The sequence below is a fragment of the Geotrypetes seraphini genome, chromosome 3 (assembly GCF_902459505.1).
Source record: "Geotrypetes seraphini chromosome 3, aGeoSer1.1, whole genome shotgun sequence".
Classification (NCBI taxonomy): Eukaryota; Metazoa; Chordata; class Amphibia; order Gymnophiona; family Dermophiidae; genus Geotrypetes; species Geotrypetes seraphini.
Window position 1 is genome coordinate 55263104 of NC_047086.1, and position 26267 is coordinate 55289370.

Consider the following 26267-nt stretch of genomic DNA (forward strand, 5'->3'; position numbering starts at 1 on the left):
TCATTCCTACCAGAACACCTGGCCTTGATCACACATGCAGCAGATCAACCCTATGCAAATACAGGACCACAAATTAAAAGTCCTAATATACACAAACGAAACCCTAATGCCAGACTCTGCAAGCATGTAGTACAACACCAGAGAAATAGAAACAAATGCATAGACAGCAGATATAAATTCTCGAAACCAACATATTTCAATCATTAAATTGAAAATAAAATCATATTTTCTACCTTTGTTGTCTGGTGATTTTATTTTCTACACATGCTTTCCCAGTCTCTAGTTGTACTTTCTTCTGTCTGTGCCCTTAACTCTATTTCCAGGGCCTTATCGATTTGCTGTTTCTCTCTCATTCACTTTCTGCCCTAAATCCAACTTTGGCATTAAATTTCAATATTCAACTTTCTTCAATTTTTCTTCTTACTTCTCAATTCTATCTACTGTTCCATATCTTCCCTTTCCATCTATCCATGTGCACCATCTCCTCCCTCTCTCTGCCCTTCCCCTCCTCTCCATCCATGTGTACCATATTCCCTCTCTTTCCTCTCCCCTATTCCCATCTTGTGAGTCCACCGGGACAGATAGGGAAAATGCTTGAGTACCTGTATGTAAACCGCTTTAAATGTGGTAAAAAAAAAGGCAGCATACAAGTCCCTATCCCCTTATCCCTTATCTTTTCTTAAACAACAATGTTTTTCCATCTATCTTCCCTTTCTCACCCCTCCCATTCCGGCACACCATTTCCTCCCTCTCTCTCCCCTTATTCTCCATCCCTGTGCAGAATCTCCTCCCTCTCTCTCTATCCCCCACTCCTCCTTACTCCTCTCCTTCCCCCAGTCTGGCCTCAATCACTCTCCCATCCTTCTCTTCCCTCATCCCCCTTTGTGGTCTGGCATCTCTTTGTCTTTCTCTTCTCCCTCTCCCCTCCCTCTCTCTCCTCCTTCTCTTCCCTGGCCTGGCATCTCTCTCTCTCCTTCCCTCTCTTTCCAGTAGTCCATCTCTCTCCTTCCTTTCCTCCCTTCTTGTTGTCTGGTATCTCTTCTTCTCTCCTTCTCCTTCTCTTTCCTGCTCCTCCTCTTATTCCCTACCATGATCTGGCATTTCTATCCTCCCCTTCCCTGTCCTGGAAGTCTGGCATCTTTCTTTTTTTCCCTCTCCATCCCTTTGGTCCAGCATTTCTTTAATGCCCCCCATGATCCCCCAGTGACCCGACCCCCCCTGCATTCCTCCCCTCCACAGGATCTGGTAAGGCAGCTACTCTCATCCTTTGGGCAGACAGCAGCACGAGTGAGCACACGCTACCTTCAGCGACCCATAAGCTTTCACTCTGCTACTGCTTCCCATCTTTGAGGAAACAGGCTGTCACAGTAGCAGAGAGAAAGCTTCTGGGCTGCCAAAGTTAGCGTGTGTTCACTCATGCTGCTGGCTGCCCGAAGGATGAAAGAACTGAAGAGATGGATCCTACGGAAGGGGGTGAGGGGTGGATGGAACCTGGGACTGCAGAGAGCAGCTGCTTGGACTGCTCAAGATACATCTTGGGAGGGAGACGGGAAGTGCTGCTAGCCAAGAGCTGGGCTCTGAAGAGAAGTGTGCAGCCATCACCTGCGCAGCTCATAGGGAACATTGCCCTCCACCTCAGTGCCATCCAGTATCATGCCCCCTCATCTCCCTACCACTGCGACATCAGTGAGAAGGCTTCCGGTTCAGGCACAGGATGCACATAGGAGTCGCTGTCCATGGCTTTGTGCACACTGCGGCAATGAGGAGGAGGGAGACAGCCAGATGATAACACCACACTGCAGGCCGCATAAAATGGGCAAGCGGGCCGGATTTGGCCCACGGGCCTTGAATTTGACACCTGTGTTCTACAAATAGTCCTAGAAATATTGATGATAAAGTAGAAATCATGAAATGCATAGCTTTCACTATAAGCTTTTCTTGAAGAAAGAATACTGTAACCAGTGCCCATCTTGCTTTTCCACACAGCTACTACTCACCAGACATTACATAGCTAGTGAGAATTAATTATTATTTATTATAACATGAGAGATTTTTTACATGTTCTGTCTGTTCACCATGCCCTTTTCCCCTACCCCAAGGTATATTAAATATTTTATCCTTTGGGACAGTAGAAAGTATGTAAATTAGCTTGGAGTTACAAAGGAAAATAAGCCACTGAGACAGACACTTTTTGCAAAGAAGAAAGTCATCTGAAAGCTGGCTCTGCTCAGAGCTGATGACTTCTTATGAACCCCAGAGAGCATCTTTCAGTAAATTGGGGCTATGTTTGACAAGCCTAGATTGGACTTGATGCAACATAATAAATGGTATAAATTGTTCTGGCTCCTAGGGGGGAGAATGGCATAGAAAGCCAAACAGAAATATAAATAGGTTCAATTCTCAGACCTGACCTCTACTTTCCAGGCTGACCTGCAATGGCTAGACTAGGTAGGGTATAATAAAACACAGAGCTCTTGGAGAGTTTAAATGAAGGCTCGTGGCACTGTAGCCTTAAGAGCCTGATTTTGTCAAAACTAGAAGTGCAGAGAAGTGGACAGTTCCAGGCCAATATTTTAAAGCAAACATTTTAAAAGTTTTCATTCACAAATATGCTTGAGACTTACTTTTCAGAATAGTTTCTATTATTTTTGTGACTTATGTTAAGTTGTTTTGCCATTCAGAAGAATATACAGTATTTTCAGTTTAGAGAAGTCAAAAGAGTATCTTTTAAGTGACAACAACTGAACCGAGATGCATATGAGCTTGACCAATGTTATACTTAATATCACTTACAATTAAACAACATAATTAAATAAAATAAATTGTAGTACAAAACATACAACTTACAACTTCTCCTTGTAGTCCCCTGGGTCCAATAGGTCCTTGTGGACCCTATAAAATAAATGTTAATTTGATATATGAAAAACAACAATATTTCTATAAGATCACAGTTATATCCAGAGAAAACCCCAAAAAATTAAAATGTAGGGCTCCTTTTTTCAAATCCGCGCTAGCGGTTTTAATGCACGCACCGGATTAGCGCGCGCTAGCCAGAAATCTACCACCTGCTCCAAAGGAGGCGGTATCGGCTAGCGCGTTCAGCAATTTAGCACGCTGTATTCCACGCGTTAAGGCCCTACCTCGGCTTTGTAAAAGGAGCCCGTAATGTATTTGTTGTGGATAGTAATTTGCATATTGTTACATATATTTCTGATTTGAAGAAAGTGTTTATTTCTAAAGCTAATAAAAATGTATTAATTTAGCCCAAGAAAAGGATATCATCATCTTTTCTGTTTAGTTTTATTTCTATTTATTATCTATATTGTTGACATACTAGCATCTCATTAAAACAATGAAAGTCACCAAATGTTTAACTAGCTATGAAGTGTACAAAGTAGCTTTCTAGCTTTTGCTCATTGAAATAACTCATAGGCAGTTTAGGGTCCTTTTACTAAGGGGCGCTAACAAATTTAGCACACACTAACAATTAGCATATGCTAAATGTTAAAAAGCCCTTTTTATACTTATGGGCTTCTTAGCATTTGATATAACACGGTAGCATAGTAAATGATGGCAGATAAAGACCTGAATGGTCCATCCAGTCTGCCCATTAGTTATTCTTATTAAAAATACATGATTAAATTAGCTTGTCTCTTCTTTGATATTTCTGGGCTATAGAGTAAAGTCCACCTGGTACTGTCCTAGATTCCAATTGCTGAAGTTATCATCTAAGCTCACTGCAGCCTATCCAACCATCCCGTTGTTTGCAGGATATCTACTGTAATGTCTGGCCAGTAACGTCCTCATGTTTCAAGTTAGTGGAGTTCTCACTGATGCCCTCCACAGCCCATCCTACACCAAATCACCATATATAGGACACAAACTATACAAGTCTGTCCAATAGAGGCCTTAGTTCTTTCATTTATCTCATGCTTTTTTTTTTTTTTAAATTCAATCACTGTTTTTCTCTCCACCACCTCCCTCAGGAGGGCATTCCAGGCATCCACCACCCTCTCTGTGAAAAATAATTTCCTAACATTACTCCTAAGTCTTCCTCCCTGCAACCTCAAGTTATGCCCTCTAGTTTTACCATTTTCCCTTCTCTAGAAAAGATTTGGTACTATGTTAATACTTTTGAAGTACAGCGGAACCTTGGTTTACGAGCATAATTTGTTCCAGAAGTATGCTCGTAAACCAAAGTGCTCATATATCAAAGCGAGTTTCCCCACAGAAAGTAAGGGAAACTCACTTGATTTGTTCCTGATCCCCAAAACATGCCTATATCTTTTTGTGGTCCAACACTTCTCCCACTCCCTGTTTCAGCATTTCTCCCTCTTCTCCCCTTTCTTTCCATTAACACAGACAATCTTTCCCTTTTCTTATTTCCCAATCATCTTTCTCTCTTCACTTCCCCCCATCCCTCCCTTTTTCTTCCTCACCTCCCTCATGAGTGCCAAAGGTAGCTGTCATTGTCTGGCCAGCAAGTCAAGCAAAAAACTGTCCAAACTGGTTGAAGTCGATGAGCGCCGGCATCCAGGAGCAGGAGCAGGCGCCGCAGCATGCGGCCATCATAATCGAGCAGTGGCAGGGGCGCTTGGGCAGAAGAGGGGGAGGTGGGGCTCGGGGGCAGGCAGCACTGAGCCATTCTCCGGCAGCACATCCTGGCATCTGCGGTCTGTGGCCATCCCGAGCCGGGTATGCTGTGGATTCACCCTCTCTCCTCCTGCTATGGCTTCTTAATCGGCGGCAGATGGCATGGAGGAGGAGGTGTGGCAGATTCCTACCCCCCTCACACCCGAACGAGAGCGAACGCCCAACTTGTACTCTCAAAGCATGACACTGCAGAGGAAAAGCTGCAGCAGGAGCACAGTCTGGCGCATGTCCTCAGCTGGGAAAAGTCAAGTTTGACTAGGAGAGAGAGAGTGGAGAAGCTTTTGGAATAGCAGCTGATGGACTTATCCGATTCCCACTTCAAAGTTCTAAAAGTTTATTTGGCTGTTGCAAGGAGAGAGATTATACGATTGCATGCCTCTCGGAAGTGGAAGGAGACCTGCAGAGCCGGCCTACAGACACACACCTCCCTTTCCGGCAGACCAGGTAGCTCGCTGATTGAGTCAATGCTTAGTTTGTGAGTTAAAGTTTGCTCGAGTGTTTTGCTCGTCTTGCAAAACACTCGCAAACCACGTTCCTCGCAAACCGAGGTTTAACTGTATTTAAATGTCTGTATCATATCTCCCCTGTCCCTCCTCTTCTCTACAGTATACATGTTTAGGTCTTCCAGTCTCTTCTCGTACTTCTTTTGGTTCAAATCCCTTACCATTTTTGTCATCTTCCTCTGGACCACTTCATCTCTTTTTACATCCTTCATCAAATATGGCCTCCAAAACTGAACACAATACTCCAAGTGTGGCTTCACCAATGACCTATATAAGAGCATCAACACCTCCCTTCTTCTGCTGGTTATACCTCTTTCTATACAGGCTAGCATCCTTCTGGCTACAGCCACCATCTTATCACACTCTTTAGATACCTTTAGATCCTCAGACACAATCACCCCAGAGTTCTCTCCATCTGTGCTTATCAGCCTCTCACCTCCCAGCACATATGGTTCCCTCGGATTTCTATTCCCCAAATGCATCACTCTGCACTTCTTTGCACTGAACTTTAGTTACCAAATGTTAGACTATTCTTCTAACTTTTGCAGATCTGTCTTTATGTTTTCCACTTCCTCCAGGGGCATCCACTCTGTTATAAATCTTGGTATCATCTGCAAAAAGGCTAACCTTACCTTCTAACCCTTCAGCAATGTCACTCACAAACATATTGAACAGAATCGGTATCAGCGCCGATCCTTGAGACACTCCACTACTAATGTGTGCTATAGTTAGCCGTGTGCTAAATCCATTAGCATACCATAGTAAAAGAGCCCTTAGTGAGTTACTTTAAACAGTTGTTCATACCTCTGGTCCAGGGTTCCCACTAGGTCCTTCTATACCAGGTTCTCCTTTTTCACCCTATGTGCAAAGTTTGAGAAAATGCTCCATTATAATCACATAATACAAAATATTGATCTGGGATCTAATGAGCAGCATATCATACAATACTTGTTAAACTCATAAAAGTCTCGTAAGATATAGTAACTTAAGTCAGTGTTTTTCATAGCAAGACCTGGGAGCAGAAGCGACCCCACTGACCATGTGTGACCCTTGACTCTTTTCCCTTGTACACTCTCTCTCTCTCCTTTTTGTCCCAAGATTTGCTGTTAGCACTACATTTATAACAGTTGTTCTGTTCTCTACCTGTGCCTTGTATCTCTGTAAGCTTGGTGCATGTACTTCCAGGGCATCATGCAGTTCAAATTCACTGGAAAGTCATCTAGTGCTAAAAGAGAATAGAATTGCTGTTCCAGAGGCCAAAAATCCTATTCAGAAAATATAGAAGGGAGTAATAAACTAGAATGAGGACCAGCTTGAAGGGGTAGAGACAGGATGATTAAGGCTGATTTGTGGGAATGGGAACTGTGACTGGTTGGAATTCAGTTTAAGAAGAGCGTGTTGTGAAGCGGAGCTGTGGAGAACATGTGGGGAGCAATGAACTGGGAGATGGGGATAGAGAATGTATGGAAGAATAGAAATAAAAGAATGTAAGTCACAGGCTGACCACATCTGAGGGGAAGCCACCAGGCCAGCTGTGCTGTTCACTTGGCTTGATGATGATCTTGATTCTCCCATGAAAAAATTTTTGTCCAAGTGGCCCCTGATAATCCCTGACGTATGATCTTCTTTATGTACTGTATAAAATTAGCAGGGTGTGCATGCCAAATCATTTTTAATGTAAGTGGTGACAATTATAGAGCATACTGGTGGTTAATGTGAAGGCACATCAATTATTAATATGTCAAAATATGTGCAGCCTACTACAGGCCCCATTATTTCAATGGGTCCATTTACTAATACCTGATTGAGGGAGGCAATACAACTGGTAATGACCCCCATCCAAATGTTGAAGAGTATGCTACAATGTTCTTAATAGCTGGAGTGAAAATGTGGAATGCACTATCAAGGAACCTGTGGCTCTGTGCCGATCGTGTAAATTTCAAGAAGTTGCTGAAAACAGTTATTTGTTAATACATTTATGTAATATTTCTTAGCAGTTAGTAAGGAAGATGTAAAGTAAGATGTTCTTGTCTTTGTAATGATATTTGTCTTAATGATATGTATGTTTAATTGGAAACTGCTTTGTAATAGGCGGTATATAAATTTTTAAAATAAATAAATAGATAAATACTTTAGGCATTATAATGCTTAAAGCACTTTCATGAATAGTGGCCTATATCTTCATTAATTAAGATGTTATTGGACATTGCTTCTTCTTTAAAAAAAGTCTCTAGTATATACAAGATGGCGGATTATAAATAAACCAATCCAATCCAATATGAAACCCTGGTTGAAACAAGCACTTTTAAAAACACATCTGTTCCTTTCAGATGGAGTGAAACCTGAAGTGGATATTTTTCTCCATACAAGTGTAATGCCTTTGTAGAATGGGGAATATCATATAGATTTCAGTTATACCCTTGAAATTTCTGCATGATATGGATCTCCATGTGTAAATAGCAGCTTTCTGAAATTGCTATTTGCACCTGATATAAACGTGTAAATGCCACTATTTACACATGTGGAACAAAAAGGGAGGAAGGTCCAACCTTGTCTACAGAAAAAACCAACCAGGAACAAACAAAAAAAGGAACTGCAGATATGTACAAGATGCAGGCGAAATTTATTGTGACAAATATAAATATATAAAAACCTTTTTACCAAACAAATGGACCCGACACGGTCCGTGTTTTGGACAAACCTTCGTCGGGGGTCCAAGATGAAAAAAGGTTTGGAAAAATATGCCACAAAAAATTGTAGAGTAAAAAATGTCATAAACTAAAAGGTCCGATGCGCCGAGAATCGCCAACTGCTTTAAAACGTCTCACACTTTAAAGCAGTTGGCGATTCTCGGCGCATCGGACCTTTTGGTTTATGACTTTTTTACTCTACAATTTTTTGTGGCATATTTTTCCAAACCTTTTTTCATCTTGGACCCCCAACGAAGGTTTGTCTGAAACACGGACCGTGTCGGGTCCATTTGTTTGGTAAAAAGGTTTTTATATATTTATATTTGTCACAATAAATTTCGCCTGCATCTTGTACATATCTGCAGTTCCTTTTTTTGTTTGTTACTATTTACACATGTATCTGTTTCTAAAATAATGGCCTGTTTACTTTTGTAAGACTAATTCTTGAAATGAAAGAAATGCTTTATTTTTTAATGCATTCATTAGGTCCAAATCCCAAATAAGCTTTTCCATGTAAAAAGTTATTTTTCAAGGATCAGAAATGCTTTTCCTGTTCAACATTAAAAAAAAAATGCTTTGGTCTTCCTTAATGCCAGTGTTAATCTATATAAAATACATGGCATATACCCTTTTCTATTTTGAGACTTAAAAATCCATTCAGTCATACCCAGAAGAGCGGAACTGTATGGACATTCTGAAGAATTATAGAAATGCAAATCCCTGTCAAGTAATATAGGACTAGTTTCTACTGCAAAATGGGGTTAGAGTGATATATTCCTAGATAAAGGCCTAATCTTATTTAGGATGAGAAAAGATGTACAACTGAAACATAAATCCAGCTCTAGATATGTATAAAAACTGGATGATTTGTTGCTGTTAGGTCCTGAAGAGATAATCTTCTTACAAATGTGTGCCAGAAAATTTGGAATGGTTTTCCACTTGATATTAATGGTATCATTTACTGAAATAACGTGTGAAAGAAACTTGTCTGCACTAGTTTATTAAGAATAGACTGAAAAGCTCTCTTCTTCCAAGACGTCAAGAGACTTTCATTCTAATGGCAACAGAGGAAAGCATTCTCATCAATCTTGATGTAAATTCAGTCATTGATAAAATGGTGAAACAGTGGGAACCTTTATTCAGACAGCTTTGTCTTTAGAAATAATCTACAGTCTTAGACATAAGATGTTACATACTTTATTAGGATTGCTTGATCCTGACAGACTTTATAGCTGCATTTCTTGTTTTTCAGATGTAATATTATAATTACACACAAGAGTAAAAAGGATGCATATACTTTTCACTTAATAGATTTGCCAGGTTTTCAAAGTGAAATATTCCTACCCTTTGAAATTACCCCAGCAAAACTATGCATGCGTATGTAACCCTTCTATTTGAAACATACAATTCTTTTGGGTTAAAATATGTACTGTACATACGTTCAAATTTCTAAAGCATGTGGTAAATACAATCCCCACTGTCCTCTTTTGGAAACATCTATTCAAACAGCAGGTAAACTAGAATGTACAAAATAGAACTGACTTACTTGTTCCAGAAGGTGTAGTTCATGACATGGTAATTGGAAACTAGGTGTTGTAAGAATACTGCTCCTGTCAGTGTTGGATATCACGCTGAGTCTGGGTCCTAAGGATTCTCTCCCCCACAACCTGGATTTCCAGAAAACAGTGAGCAGCGAGAAGAAGCTGCTCCTTGTGACCCCAGGCAAGTCACTTAATCCCCTGTTGCCCCATGTGCATTAGATAGAATAAGAACATAAGAATAGCCTTACTGGGTCAGACTAATGGTCCATCAAGCCCAGTAGCTCATTCTCACAGTGGCCAATCCAGATCACTAATACCTGGCCAAAACCCAAAGTGTAGCAATATTCCATGCTACCAATACAGGGTAAGCAGAGACTTCCCCCATGTCTTTCTCAGTAACAGACGATGGACTTTTCCTCCAGGAACTTGTCCAAACCTTTCTTAAAACCAGTTATGCTATCTGCTCTTACCACATCCTCTGGCAACGCGTTTCAGAGCTTAACTATTCTCTGAGTAAAAAAAAAATTTCCTACTATTGGTTTTAAAAGTATTTCCATGTAACTTCATTGAGTGTCCCCTAGTCTTTATAATTTTTGATGGAGCAAAAAATTGATCCACTTGTACCCATTCTACTCCACTCAGGATTTTGTAGACTTCAATCATATCTCCCCTGAGCTGTCTCTTTTCCAAGCTGAAGAACCTTAATCATTATAGTCTTTCCTCATACGAGGAGTTCCATCTCCTTTACCATCTTGGTTGCTCTTCTTTGAACTTTTTCTAGAGCCACTATATCTTTCTTGAGATAAGACGACCAGAATTGAACGCAATACTCCAAATGAGGTCACACCATGGAGCGATACAGGGGCATTATGACATTTTTAGTCTTGTTAACCATCCCCTTTTTAATAATTCCTAGCATCCTGTTTGCTTTTTTGGCCGCCGTCGCACATCGGGCGGAAGGTTTCATGGTATTATCTACAATGATACCCAGATCCTTTTCTTGGACGCTAACCCGCAAGGTGGACCCTAGCATCCAGTAACTGTGATTCAGGTTATTCTTCCCAATGTGCATCACTTTGCATTTGTCCACATTAAATTTCATCTGCATTTTCAATAAAAATTATTTTTTAAAAAATTTAATCTGCCATTTGAATACCCAGTCTTCCAATTTCCTAAGGTCCGCCTGCAAATTTTCACAATCTGCATGTGTTTTAACAACTTTGAACAGTTTAGTGTCATCTGCAAATTTAATCACCTCACTCGTCGTTCCAATGTCCAGATCATTTATAAATAAGTTAAATAGCACTGGTCCCAGTACAGACCCCTGCGGCACTCCACTGTTTACTCTCCTCCATTAAGAAAAATGACCATTTAACCCTACCCTCTGTTTTCTATCCGATAACCAATTCCTTATCCACAACTGAAGTTTCAAGTTTCAAGTTTTATTAAAATTTGATGTACACGCAATATCAAATATTTCAATGCGTATTACAAATTAAAAAGGGGAGAAACGATAAGACAATTTATTACAAAATAAAATATATACATACAAATTTATTACCGATACAAAAGGAAAGGGGGATGAACTACAATCATTAAAGAAACTTTGCCACCTATCCCATGACTCTTTAATTTTCTCAGGAACCTCTCGTGAGGAACTTTGTCAAAAGCTTTCTGAAAATCTAGATACACTATATCAACTGGCTCACCTTTATCCACATGTTTATTTACACCTTCAAAGAAGTCAAGCAAATTTGTGAGGCAAGATCTCCCTCGGCTGAACCCATGCTGACTCCATCTTATTAAATCATATTTGTCTGGGGGCGCTAGAGAGCCCATTCAAGATAGAGGCATAATCGCTCAGCTCCATTCCCCACGCTCAGATTAATTATCATTTGCTGCACTTATTGAGTCAGACTGGCTACCAACTCTATTCTAACTATGCCTCAACCAAAATCCGGCAAAATTGAGGCGGCATTTGGCATTAATACACACGTGAAGAGGTCTAAACAAGATCCGCTATCACCGCTGAAAGAATCCCATTTACCAACGCCGGAGGACAATATGGTGGAAATGATAGAACAACTTTGCCATATTTCCACAGTTCTTACTGAGAGTCAGACGGATATCAAAGATATCAAAATGGAAATATCTCATCTCACGGCGAAAATGAATACGTTGGATAGCAAATTGGTCACCCTTGAGAAAAAATATAAATTGTTAGACGACGTTGTGATGCAACAGAAGCAGGACGGTAAACTATTAGAGAAGATCTCGGCGTTTTGTGAAGATTTTGGGAATTGTAGTAGAAGAAATAATTTGCGCATTTCTGGACTTTATGAAAGAACTGAGGGAGGACATGCGGTTCTCTTTTTTGAGCAATGGATTCCTAAAGTTTTGAATCTTACCTTTGAGCGTCCGTTCAAAATCGAGCAGGCGCATCGGGTGCCTGCTCGTATGCCACAAGGCAATTAGAAGCTTTGCACGGTGGTGCTTAAGGTTTTGTGCTTTCCTCAAGTAGAGCAAATCCTCTCCAAAATGAAGGAACTTCAATTGGTGCAATGGCAGGGTCAACGTATTTATATTTTGGCTGACTACACCAAAGAAACATCTGAGAAGCATCAACAATTTCTAGCCCTGCGTCCACGTCTTAAGGCTTTGGAGGCCCGCTATGGGTTATTGGTGCCAGCCCAAATGAAAGTTACCTACCAGAATAAGACATCAACGTTTCTGGAGCCGAAAGCCTTACAACACTTCCTCAAAGAAAATAAAGCTCTACTTCAGATGGACACCAGTGCGGCTAGTACTTGAACAGTTTGGTATTTCCAGTTTTCTACTGCTCATACTTATAAGGTTTTCACTTCTTCTACAGATGGAGGGCTGTCTCTTCATATAACTCCACGATTTGTGTTGTGGGCACTTTGTTTAGTGTTTTCCACAATTGTTTTTGATGACTGCACAGTTTTCAGTTCTTCTTGTACTTTGTTTGCATTGCCTACTTTGTCTGTTACACATCTCTTTTGGCATTGTTATGCCTTATGAATACAGCCGTGTCTGCTATAGTATAATTGCCTGTTATGGCATGTTATTGTTGTGATCTCATTTTACTCCTCAGTAGAGGAATTCAATTCTGTCATGTTGCTAATGTTTCTGCTTTGATTTCTCTCACCCGTTAAACTACTCTTCTTTTTTTCTTTCTTCTCCCTAGGGTTTTCTTTTTCTTTACTTTTTCTTTATTCTGTTTTTGTCTATTCTTCGTCACCATGGTTTGCCATACAATTTATATCTAAGTGTGTGTGTGTGGGGGGGGGGGCTGGGTGGTTTGATATGTTCTCCTCTGGGATTTCTCCCTCCATGGGGGGTGCCTTTAGGTTGTATTTTTCCTGTCATTGGTGGGAGGGGGGAGGAAGTATGGTTGGGGGCGGTGGGGGGTTCTGTTGAGGGGGGATGTTTGTGGGATTTTTCCAATGTGGATTGTTTTGTTTATTTTACTGGTACTATTTCTGTTCTCTATTTTCCATACAGTGTTGCTTGGTGGGACAACCAGTCTCTGTATTGTCCTCACTTACAGATCTTTTTTCTTTTGCTTCTATGAGTGCCTACAAACTACTCTCCTTGAATGTAAAGGGTGTTTCTCATCCTATTAAATGAAAGAAACTTCTGTTATATTTTAAACATCTTGGTGCTGCTATTGTATTTATGCAGGAAACCCATTTAAATAGTTCAGAATCTAAGAAATTGCATAGAGATTGGGTTAAAAATTGTTTTTTCCACAGCTCAGGGTCATAAAGGTGGAGTAGCCATCTTATTGTCTAAGAACCTCTTTTACACTTACCATGCACATAGTCATGATGATCAAGGCAGATGGGTTATGGTCACAATTCTCATCAACTCCAACAACAAAGATGAAAAGAACCACAACGACAGCACTCAACTTCAGAAAAGGAAACTACAAGGACATGAGGAAAATGGTAGGATAAAAGCTCAGCAACAGCTCAGGGAAGGTGAGGACCGTAAAGGAAGCCTGGACACTGCTTAAAGGCACAGTGCTCGAGGCACAAGACCTGTGCGTCCCAAGGTTCAGGAAAGGGTGCAAAAAAAATCGAACTAGAAACCCAGCATGGATAACAACTGTAGTTAATAAGGCGATAAGCGACAAGAAATCATCCTTCAAGAAATGGAAAAAGGAACCAACAAAGGAAAACCAGGAAGAGCACAAAAGACACCAGAAAGAATGCCATCGAGAGGTCAGGAAAGCAAAGAGAGAATATGAGGAAAGACTGTCAGGAGAAGCAAGAAACTTCAAACCCTTCTTCAGGTATGTGAAAGGGAAACAACCAGCCAGAAAGGAAGTGGGACCACTGGACGACGGAGACAGGAAAGGAGCGATAAAGGAGGAAAAATATATAGCTGACAGGTTAAACAAATTCTTCTCGTCAGTCTTCACCAGAGAGGACACATCCAATATCCCAGAACCCGAGGTGATTATAAATGGAGAACACGACGAAAGGCTGGTACAACTAAAGGTAAGCAAAGAGGATGTCCTCAGACAGATAGACAGACTTAAGAGCGACAAATCACCGGGCCCGGACGGCATCCACCCAAGGGTACTAAAAGAACTGAGAAACGAAATAGCAGAAACACTTTGCCAAATATGTAACCTCTCCTTAAAAACTGGGGAGATCCCAGAGGACTAGAAAATAGCAAATGTCACACCCATCTTTAAGAAGGGATCATGGGGTGACCCGGGAAACTACAGGCCTGTGAGCTTGACCTCGGTTCCGGGAAAGATGATGGAAGCACTGGTTAAGGACGCAATCTGCGAACACATAGAAAACAATGGACAACTGAAGGCGAGCCAGCATGGCTTCTGCAAGGGAAGGTCGTGCCTCACGAACTTGCTGTACTTCTTTGAGGGAATAAACAGTCAGATGGATAAGGGGGAATCCATAGACATCATTTACATTGACTTCCAAAAAGCCTTCGACAAGGTACCTCACGAACGGCTACTAAAAAAGCTGTGGAACCACGGGGTGCAAGGGGATATCTACCGATGGATCAAACACTGGTTGGCAGGCAGGAAACAGAGGGTTGGAGTAAAGGGCCAATGCTCAGACTGGCAATGGGTCACGAGCGGAGTTCCACAGGGGTCGGTGCTGGGACCTCTATTGTTCAATATATTTATTAACGATCTGGAAACGGGGACAAAATGTGAGGTTATCAAATTTGCTGATGACACCAAACTCTTCAGCAGGGTTAGAAACACGGAAGACTGTGAAGCCCTGAAAAGGGACCTAATGAGACTGGAAGACTGGGCCAAAAAGTGGCAAATGAGTTTTAACGTAGAGAAATGCAAAGTCATGCATGTAGGGAAAAAGAACCCGATGTTCAGCTACAAAATGGGGGGAACACTGCTAGGGGTGAGTAACCTTGAAAGGGACCTGGGGGTGATGGTCGACACATCACTGAAACCATCGGCGCAGTGTGCGATAGCCTCAAAGAAAGCAAACAGAATGCTGGGCATCATCAAAAAGGGTATCACAACCAGGACGAAGGAAGTCATCATGCCGCTGTATCTCGCAATGGTGTGCCCGCACCTGGAGTACTGTGTTCAATACTGGTCACCGTACCTCAAGAAGGACATGGCGGTACTCGAGGGAGTGCAGAGGAGGGCGACTAAATTGACAAAAGGTATGGAAAATTTCTCATACGCTGACAGGTTAAAAACGCTGGGGCTGTTCTCCCTGGAGAAGAGGAGACTTAGAGGGGACATGATAGAAACCTTCAAAATCCTAAAGGGCATAGAGAAAGTGAATAAGGACAGATTCTTCAAACTGTGGGGAGCCACAAGCACTAGGGGTCACTCGGAGAAATTGAAAGGGGACAGGTTTAGAACAAATGCTAGGAAGTTCTTTTTTACCCAGAGGGTGGTGGACACATGGAACAAGCTTCCGGAGGAGGTGATAAGCCAGAACTCTGTACAGGGGTTCAAGGAAGGTTTGGATAGGTTCTTGGAGGATAAGGGGATAGAGGGGTACAGATAGAACTTGAGGTAGGTTATAGAAGTGGTCAGAAACCACTTCACAGGTCGCGGACCTGATGGGCCACCGCGGGAGCGGACCGCTGGGCAGGATGGACCTCTGGTCTGACCCAGTGGAGGCAACTTCTTATGTTCTTATTGGCAAATTTCTTAAAACGCAAACAGAGATCTCCTAAAATTCAGTCTTTGCAGGTGGATGGACGTTTAATCACCAAGACCTCTGAAATTGCAGATACTTTCTGTAAATTTTACCAGCAGTTGTACACGAGTGGGGTATCGCCTTCTCAGGAGCACATTCACTCATTTCTGTCCTTTATTTCAGCCCCTACACTCTCTGCAGAACATGTACAGATGCTTAATTCTCCTATATCTCTTGAAGATATTTTTTACATTACATTACATTACATTAGTGATTTCTATTCCGCTTGTGCCTTGCGGTTCTAAGCGGATTACATTAGAAGATGGCTGGTCATTTCCAGGCGATGACAATGCAATTCTTTGCATTACTTTACAAACTTTGCATACCTAACTTTACATAACTTTTCGTACATAACTTTACAAAACTTTACGTGGAATTACTTTGCATTACTTTACATTATCTTTACAGTACTTGCATAACTTGCATTAACTTTACATAACTTATCATACATAACTTTACAAAACTTTACGTGGAATTACTTTGCATTACTTTACATTATCTTTCCAGTACTTGCATAACTTACATTACATTATTTTACATAGCATAACTTTATATTACAGAAAAGCAGGAATCTGTTTTTAAGTTGTTATATCTGACGTTTTGAGATATTTGGAGGAAACAGTGTTTCCAGATAAGAATTGACTTATCGTCCATTGCGACTAGATTAGATGTTGCCTGTGGAGTGGAATTGCAGGAGGTTGCGAAGGGTGAGAGGATGATGGTAGATTATATTGTTGGGATGTGTTGGGATGTGTTTTTTCAGCTGTACACCATCTTAAATCGAAGAAAGCTCCAGGGAGCGATGGTTTCCTCAGTGAATTTTATAAAACCAATACGGACCTCTTGGCACCCAGATTACTGAAATTATATCAATCCTTTTTTAACACTCAATTCTTAGGAGGTACATTCACGGAAGCCATTATACACACCTTTCCCAAACCAGGTAGAAATTTATTACTTCCCAAGAATTATAGACCCATCTCACTCATTAATTATGATTATAAAATATTAGCAAAAATTTTGGTGGATCGGCTTGCCATCGTTATGCCGAGTTTGATATCTCCCTCCCAGAGTGGGTTTACTCGAGGGCGTATGGCATCTGATAATACCAGAATATTTAGTCATGCTCAATGATTTGCAGCACGATCTCACATCCCTATCTGTGTGGTGGCCCTGGATGCGGAGAAGGCCTTTGATTATGTGGAATGGCAGTACTTATTTGAAACGCTCAGTTGGTTTCATTTAGGGGACTCATTTATCAACATGGTCCAGTTATTATATTTAAAACCTGTGGCCCAAGTGTTTGTAGATGGTGCTCTTACAAAGACTTTCCCGCTAGCCAGGGGCATGAGACAGGGATACCCCCTTTCACCCTTATTGTTCAATCTGGCACTTGATCCCTTGCTACGACATATTCAGTCTAATATGCATATTCAAGGTCTCTTTCTTGGTAAGTCAAGTGGCCCTGAAATAAAATTGACGGCATTTGCGGATGATGTTCTCTTGTATTTGTCTTATCCTGATAAATCGTTACCGGAGGTATTGGCCTTGCTTGAACTGTTTGGATCCATTTCCAGCTATGTGATTAATAGTGAGAAAACAGAGGTCATGCTGCTTAATATTTATTGTACTTCCGCCATGATCTCTTCTATACCTATCCGTTGGAGTAAGGGAGGTCTTAAGTATTTGGGCATAACCTTTCACTCTATTTGGGAAGACACACTCCAAGTGAAACTAAGCAGTGTTAGCTAAGATTTGTGAGCTTTGTAAGTCGTGGTCTCCATTCTGGCTTACTTGGTGGGGTTGCTTGGAGGCAATTCGCATGATGATTGCACCCCAAATTTTGTTTTTGTTACAAATGTTACCCTATACATTCTGAGACTCCTTCTTTAAAACTGTAGATTTCATTCTTATTCAGTTCTTATGGAGTTTTAAGGTATCCCAAATTGCTCTCAAGACCTTGCAACGTTCTAGAATGGCTGGAGGAGTGAACTTTCCGGATTTTCGCACCTATGCTTTGGCTTTTCATTTACACTCTGCCTGCTGGTGGTTCTGGCAGTGATCCGGGGTTTCCCCTCCCTTATGGCTTTTGGTAAAATCAGACATCATTCAGCCTTATCCCCTAGTAGCCTTACTGGGAGCAGTTCGGATTCCCCATATCCAAAGCATTCCTATTTTCCAAACCGGAATTCGGGCTATACAATGTCTGGATCATCTTATGCCGAATTCTGTGAGAGATTCTTTACACTCTCCTTTATGGGGCAATCCTTCTATTTGTATTGGTGGAGTCCCGATCTATTGGAAGCATTGGGTGCTTAAGGGCATTATATTCATACGAGATATGCAAATTGATAACTGTGTGAAGTTCTCTGCTATCTTACAAGCCATGTATGGGCTTTCTTCTAGAAAATTCTTTCAATATCTTAAACTCACTCATAGTTTACAAAGATTCCTAACCGCTAGAGATACTTTACTCAGTGAATCTCTTCCACCTGTGCTTGATCTACTATGTTGTGTAGTGCACATTCCTCATGTAGTGTCCCACTTCTATAACATTTGTCGTATACATAGTACGGCTACCCCCTACCCTGTACAACTGCTGTGGGAACATGAATTGCTGTTTTCACTTTCCGGGAAGCAATGGAAATATTTTTGATCCTGTACTAATCGCCCAATAAATTCTGCACCGATTCTACAATCCTTATACTATTTAGCCCATAAGGTTCTCTGGACACCTATAAAGAATCAGCATGTGAAACAGTCCAATTCTGATCTTTGTTGGAATTGTCAGGGATCTTTTGGAACTTTCCAGCATATGGTGTTTGATTATCCTGGGGTGCGGAGCTATTGGATGGAATTGTGGTTGGTCTTCTCTGACATCTTTACTTTTACTATCCCTATCTCTTATGCTCTTGTTATTCTTAGGTCTCTTCTTTCTACTTCTTTCCTGTCTCCAAAGCATGCCCAATTATTAGATATCTCGTTAGCAGTGGCCCTTAAGGTAGTACTGTTACACTGGAAATCTACTACCCAGGCCATGGTGTCTCAATGGTGGAATCACATTACTCTAATTTATTCCTATCAATATCATCTTGCAGAACGTCAAGGATGTACACCTCGTCACATGGATTTATGGGCACCTTTATTGTCATATTGTTCAGCCCTACAGATTTCCCTCCACCATGGTTGCTGATCATTTTTTCTATTTATTCATTAAGTAGATGAGTACATGTACTCTTATTTATCCTACAGGTTTTTGCTTCTACAGATTAGTCTTTTAACCCAGTATAGGATATAGCACTTCTTGTTAGTTTCTTTCGTTCTGGTACCAGATCTTTTTTCTTGTTTTCATATATTCTGGTATTCCTTGGACAATAGTTGGCGGATCCCTTTCTATGCACTGTACAATCTCCTGTTTTGTATTTGCATGTAAATGCTTTGTATATTGAATTCCACATTTGTATGCATATGTTTACTTGCACATCATTTTGCTGCTGTTTTTCTTTTTTGTTTGCTATCTGTATCCTCTTATTGTATCATGGTTGTCCTCAATATAAGCTTTTTGAACTAAAAAAAAAAAAATCATATTTGTCTACGTGTTCCAAAATTTTATTTTTTATAATCGATTCTACCATTTTGCCCGGCACCGAAGTGAGGCTCACTGGTATGTAATTTCCCAGATCTCCCCTGGAGCTCTTTTTAAAAATCGGCATAACATTGGCCATTCTCCAATGTGAGCCCCCACCAGATCAGATAGGGAAAAATGCTTGAGTACCTGAATGTGATCTACTTAGGCTATAAGTGGTATATAAATACTAAAATAAAAATAAATAAATAAATACTGAAGAAGTTGTAACAACTTGTTTGGAAGGCAGGGTGGCAGCTGCTGTGGCTATTCCCACAATGGTTCCATCGAGTTTGATACGCATTGGTATGGTTTTGTTGTAAAGAGGAGCAGTGGAAGATCATGGTAGCTGTGTCAAAGAAGTTAAAATTGATACTGAAGGAATGGGAAAGTAGAGAAGAAAGAGATATGTGGAGCCATAACACTAAAGGAAATTTGAACTGCAATTGGTTCTATGGAAGGAAAACTGCTTACCAAAATTGATAAAGTTTTGGAAAGGAGTGCCTCTCTTCAAGCACAAGTTAATTCACAAAGTCAAATTTTGGATGCTCAGGAATTATTTGTTCGATTTTTATGTGAGCTTCAAAGGGTCTGTTATAGAAGCCCCCTACAAATTATATCTATATAAAGAAAGGTAAAGTCCAAGATAACATTATTTCTGAGAGGAGGAGAAGAAAAGACATATCTTTGGGAAGGTATACATTATTTTGCTCTGAGCTTTGATAGGTTTGAGGAGAAAAGCTCAATTTTTAGGTTCCCTTCTATAGACAGTTTGGATCTTAAAAGAACAAATCTTACTTAGCTAGTCTCCATAGGATAATACTTATAGTTCTACAGTTTTTTGTAAGATTGAACTTGCTGCTAGAGATAGTTTCTGGCAGGCAGAGCAGGGTCTGGCTTAGTTTCCATTCCCTCCCGCCCTCCCCTCTCCCACCCAACCCAGCTCATTTCTTTACTTATAGTCTTAATTTATTGTCAATTATTCTAATTAGGACAACAAGAAAACTCTTTATATTTCATTACCTGCAAAAAATCAAACACTAAATAAGCATACAATATAACCCTAAGACTATCTAAGCAACAAACACGAAATAAAGCATATTAATCAGCTTGATAATATGATGCAGACACCAGTCCAGCAGCAAGAGGGGTGCTATCCAGTCTTTTGCACTGAGTGTCACATGTATGATTTTCTCCTGGTTGGCGAGAAGGTATATGTGTATGCTTGCTGCAAAGAGCTCATAGCTCTCAGAGAACAAGTACATTCCCTTGAGGCTAGAGTAGCAGACTTGGAGGAGCTAAGGGAGACAGAGAAGTACATAGAGGAGACCTACAGGGATGTTGTAGAAAAGTTCAACTCCAGTCTAGTACCCCTGTGCTGCCTCGTAGGAGACAGCATCACACTGGTGAAGTAGGAAATAATCCTGTAGCTAGGGCCAATATCATCTCGCACTGAAGATGTGTCTCCAGGGGCTTCTGCCCAGTGGTAAAGGGTTAGGACAGCATTTAGATAGCTGGGTGGCTTGTGGGAATTAGGATTGTCTTGTCACTTGCCTGCCTGGTGCAAAGGTGGTGGACCTCATACATCATTTAGATAGGATTTTAGATAGTGCTGGGGAGGAGTCAGCTATCTTGGTACATGTAGGTACCAATGACATAGGAAAATATGGGAGGGAGTTTCTCGAAGCCAAATTTAGGCTCTTAGGTAGAGAGCTGAAATCTAGATCCTCCAGGGTTGCATTTTCAGAAATGTTCCCAGTTCCATACACAGGATCCAAAAGGCAGGCAGAGCTCCGAAGTCTCAAGGCATGGTTGAGACAATTGTGCAGGGATGAGGGATTTAGATTTGTTAGGAACTGGGCAACCTTCTGGGAAAGGGGGAGCTTGTTCCAAAAGGATGGACTCCACCTTAACCAGGATGGACTCAGGCTGCTGGCACTAATGTTTAAAAAGGAGATAAAGCAGCTTTTAAACTGAGATGCAAGGGAAACCCAACAGTCACCCAGGAGTGGATGGTTCGGTGTGAGGTATCCTTGAAGGATACTATTGAAACTGGATGTTTAGGGAGTTAAATGTTAAATGTTACATCGGGGAGTGCTAGGGAGGTAAAATTCCTACACGTCATAAATAACTAATTCTTGAAGCAACTGGTGCAGGAACCGACAAGAGGGGGAACTATTTTATATTTGGTTCTTAGTGGAATGCAAGGCATAGTACAGGAGTTAACTGTGTTGACTCCGCTGGGAAACCAGTGATCATAACGAGATCAAATTTGAGCTGATACTGGGAGTGACATCGCAAAAGAAATCTACTGTAGAGGTATTTAATGTTCTAAATGGCGACTATGATAAAATGAAGAAAATGGTTAAAAAGAATCTAAAAGGATCAATTGCAAAAGTTAAAATTGTAAACCACGCGTGCATGTATTTAAAAATACCATTGTGGAAGCCCAGACCAGATATATTCTATGTATCAGCAAAGGTGGAAACAAGAGGAAACAAGAGCCGGCATGGTTAAAAGGTGATGTGAAAGAGGCTATTAGAGCGAAAAACACATCCTTTAAAGAATGGAAAAAGGATCCGAATGAAGAAAATAAGAAGAGACACAAACACTGGCAAGTTAGATGCAGAGCTAAGAAAGAATATGAAGAGAAACTTGCAAAGAGGCAAAAACTCTTAACAATTTTTTTTAGGTACATCAGAAGCAGAAAACCTGTGGGACCATTGGATGATCAAGGAGCAAAAGGGGTGCTCAGAGAGGATAAGGCTATAGTGGAGAGACTGAATGAATTCTTTGCTTCAGTCTTTAAGGGTGATGATGCAGAGGATCTGAAAGAAACCTTGGTGAATCTGGAAGATGTACTAAGCCAAATCGACAACTTAAAAAGTGATAAATCACCTTGACAGGATAGTATACATCCCAGGGTATTAAAAGAGCTCAAACATGAAATTGCTGATCTGCTGTTAATGATCTGTAACTTGTCGCTAAAATTGTCTGTAGTACTGAAGATTGGAGGATAGCCAATGTTAAATCGATTTTTAAAAAGGGTTCCAGGGGAGATCTGGGAAATTACAGACCAGTAAGCCTGACTTCAGTTCTGGTCAAAATGGTAGAAACAATTATAAAAAATAAAACTGTGGAACACGTAGATAAACATGATTTAATGAGACAGAGTCAGCGTGGATTTAGCTGAGGGAGATCTTGCCTCGCCAATTTGCCTGACTTATATGAATGTGCGATTAAAGGTGAGCCAGTTGAGGTAGTGTATCTAGATTTCCAGAAAGCTTTTGACAAAGTTCCTCATGAGAGGCTCCTTAGAAAATTTAAGAGTTATGGAATAGGTGGCAAAGTTCAGTTGTGGATTAGGAATTGGTTATCGGATAAAAAACAGAGGGTAGGGTTAAATAGTCATTTTTCTCAAAGGAGGAGAATAAACAATGGAATGCTATTTAACTTATTTATAAATGATCTGGAAATTGGAACGACGAGTGAGGTGATTAAATTTGCAAATGACACTAAACTATTCAAAGTTGGTAAAACGCATGCAGATTGTAAAAAATTGCAGGCAGACCTTAGGAAATTAGAAGATTGGGCATCCAAGTGGCAGATGAAATTTAATGTGGACAAATGCAAAGTGATGCACATTGGGAAGAATAACCCAAATCACAGTTTGTTCAAAACAAACTAGACAACATATTTCTTCACTCAACATGTAATTAAACTCTGGAATTCGTTGCTAGAGAATGTTGTAAAAGCAGTTAGTTTAGCAGGGTTTAAAAGATGTTTGGATACTTCCTAAAAGAGAAGTTCATAAACTATTATGAAGATGGACTTGGGGAAAACCAATGATTATTCCTAGGATAAGCAATATAAAATCTGTTTTAATCTTTACGATCTTGCCAAGTACTTGTGACCTGAATTGGTTACTGTTGGAAACAGGATACAGGACTTGACGGACCTTTGGTCTGTCCCAGTATGGCAACTCTTATGCTATGTTTTTATAATAATTTATATTAAAATACTGAGGCCATTCCTTACCAGATCTCCCTTTTCCCCTTTTGAAAATGATTCACCCTGTAAAAGAGCACAAACCAGTATAAATATAAGTATTATAATTTAAGTTGCTATATCACACATAAGTGCAATCATACTTTCTCTTTTAAAAGCTATTGAACACACAGTGCCAGGGAGCAAAATAATATATATTTAAATATAATGCAGTTAGCAATAATAAATTAAAGAACATCATTTTGGCCAACCCTCAGTGTTGGGCTACAATTTCGCCAATAACAAAAAAACAAAGAAATTTTATAAGTTATCAGTTAGTAGAATGAAAATAAATCATATAAAGTACATATAAAGAACATATAAAGTACATATAAACACATAGTGCACATCTGAGCTATGGAATCTGTTGCCAGAGGATGCGGAATACAAATCTCACTGTGACATCTAAACACAGAATAATATGGACAGCTTTTCTTTCTAATTAGAGTTAATGATATCCAGAGAAGGCAAAGAAAGCTCAATGGGCCTCCAAGAGTGGATTTTACATCCAAACTTTAATAAAGAACCCAATATGGGCCATGTTCTGCCGGAACATCTGTGTAAGGGGTCCTCAATAGAATAACATGGGGATACCCTCTGTTAATTAAATGTGGAAGAACACTTCCAAAAAATGCAAAAGTGGAAACAGTACTTTTAGTTCTTTCTGAGTAAGCGTTTGCTGCCTTTATAGATGCAAAGATCTAACCTGGATGGCTTTTCCTGAGTCAAAGCTTGTACTCAGTTATGGGGGCATGTTGTGGACATCCAAACATACCTCCAACATATCCCTTAGCTATTTGGACATAAGGAGGTGTCAGATGTTCAAATCCTACCTTTGTGAAATCGAGATTTGGGCATTTTGAGCACATGGACATCCATTTTAGCATTTTGGGATGTTTCATAACAGAGTCCATCCTGGAGCTTTCTCTTGAAAAGTCTATTATGCTACAGGGTTGTGGAAGTATTCACCCTAATTCTTGTACTCACAATTGCATGTGCAAATATGGGCGTGTACCCAATTTGCATACACAGTTTGGTTAATGTACCAATTAGCATCAGTAATTAGGTACTAATAATCAGTTAGTGGTAATTGGCATTAAATGAAATTTGTATGCACATCTTTAGGATTTCGAGATATGCATATAAACTAAGAAAGAAAGAAAAATAAAAGTGAACATTAGGACAATGGGCTAGATTCACGAACCTGCCTGATCGGGCCCGTTTAGGGCAGGTCCGATGAATTCAGGAAATTTCAATATGTAGATGGGGGCGATCAGAGGAATGCCCCCATCTGCCTGCCCAGATCGCTCTATAGTGATCCCAGCGCATGCGCAGACCATCAGGGCCGGCAGCAATTTGTTTTCTTTTCTTTAATGATCTGAAGCCTGCCTTCAAGAAATTGGAGCATGGAAAACCACAGTGGGGGGCATTGTAGCATTTCTCTCCCTAATCTGGGCGGCAGAGGCACAGAAATGGCTAATGCTGTGCTGAATTGTTCCCCTCCACCACAAAACACAAGCGCGCTTTAAAGTGGAACGCACCAACACCGCTCTCCTTCTGCATTGCATCCAAGCTCCGGTGATTTACTGTTTGGAGACTGCAGATTTGCATAAGCTTTTCTTCGCCAGCATGTTTTCTCCCCGCTTCTTTCATAAGGGTGCACTACGCTTTAAGAACATCCCCAAAGCAGAAGACATGGAGAAAAAATAAAAGCCCAGAGACAGGATTAAAACAAGTCACCATGCTGGGGGGCAAGAGTAGAGCAGCGGGAGAGTAAGGGCTGTAGGCAGGAGATCAGGGCTGTGGGAGATCGGGGCTGATAGGGCAGAGAGCAGGGTGGCAAGAAGGCAGGGCAGTCAGAGAGGTCTTCAGGGACTAGTCCTCAGCAGTCGCTTGGGAGTGATCGGCCAGCCCAGTTGGTGTTGCACGGTTTAGGTTAATTGCGTCCCTGCCTACTTTGCATGCCGTTCCCCTCATTTGCATGCACGAATCGGAGGATGGTCGGCAGAGAGATAAGTGAATAGGGCTGGAGGGAAATCGGGTCGCTAAGGGGTCGCAAATCGATCTGTGCACGATCAGTTTGCTTTGTGAATCTAGCACAATGTGACTTACTAAGAATGTGTCAATCACTGTGAACTTAAGTTGATATGCAAACTCACTGAAGGCTTTTTGGTTAAGGGTATAGAAGTGAAAGAGGCTATCCTACATTATCCCAGCAGGAGGGATGCCCACTATCTCCTGCTGCTGGTGATTCCCACCCCCTAACACCCCCCAACAATACCCCCCAGCAGGAGGAATGCCCACTCCCTCCTGCTGCCAGTGATTCCCACCTCTGACACCTCCCAACAACCCCCAGGAAGGAGGGATGCCCACTCCCTGCTGCCACTGGTGATACCCACCCATTGACACCCCCTGGCAATACCCCCAGCAGGAGGGATGCCCACTCCCTCCTGCCACCAGTAATACCCATCCCTCAACACCCTCCTAACACCCCTGTACCTCTCAGTCCAAGGCTGGCCAAAGGGATGCTTACTCCCTCTGGCCAGTTGGCCCGCCTCTTCAAAATGTTGGGCCTTCCCTTCCCCAGTGCATTATGGGATGCATTGGAGAGAGACCTAAGGCTCTGATTGGTCCAGGTGCTTAAGGCTCCTTCCATAGGGCCAATCAGAGCCTTAGACCCCTCCTTGGTACATTCCAGGTTGCATCAGGGAGGGGAAATCCCACCATTTTGAAGAGACAGGCCTGCCAGCTGGAGGGAGTAGGCATCTCTTTGGCTAGCTTTTGACTGAGAGGTATGGGGGTGTCAGGGAGGGTATTGGGGGTGGGTATCACTGGTGGCAGGAGGGAGTGGGCATCCCTCTTGCTTGGGGGGAGGTGTTGTCAGGGGGTGGGAATCACCGCCAGAAGGTGGGAGTGGGCATCTCTCTTGCCGGGGGTGTTGTTGAGGAATAGGGTAAAATTTTCTGGCA

General features: G+C 41.3%; 1 protein-coding gene across 5 annotated transcripts in view; it reads right to left on the reverse strand.

Moving 5' to 3' along the window:
- The window catches only part of COL19A1 (collagen type XIX alpha 1 chain), an 885342-nt gene that overhangs the window by 240274 nt on the left and 618801 nt on the right, over positions 1–26267 (reverse strand). For all 5 annotated transcript variants that reach the window (XM_033936698.1, XM_033936699.1, XM_033936697.1 and 2 more), the window contains exons 22-24: positions 23290–23325; positions 5961–6014; positions 2848–2892 (exon numbers count right to left, since the gene is read on the reverse strand). In XM_033936698.1, the coding sequence (XP_033792589.1) occupies positions 2848–2892; positions 5961–6014; positions 23290–23325 (135 nt within the window). The remainder of the gene's footprint in view (positions 1–2847; positions 2893–5960; positions 6015–23289; positions 23326–26267) is intronic.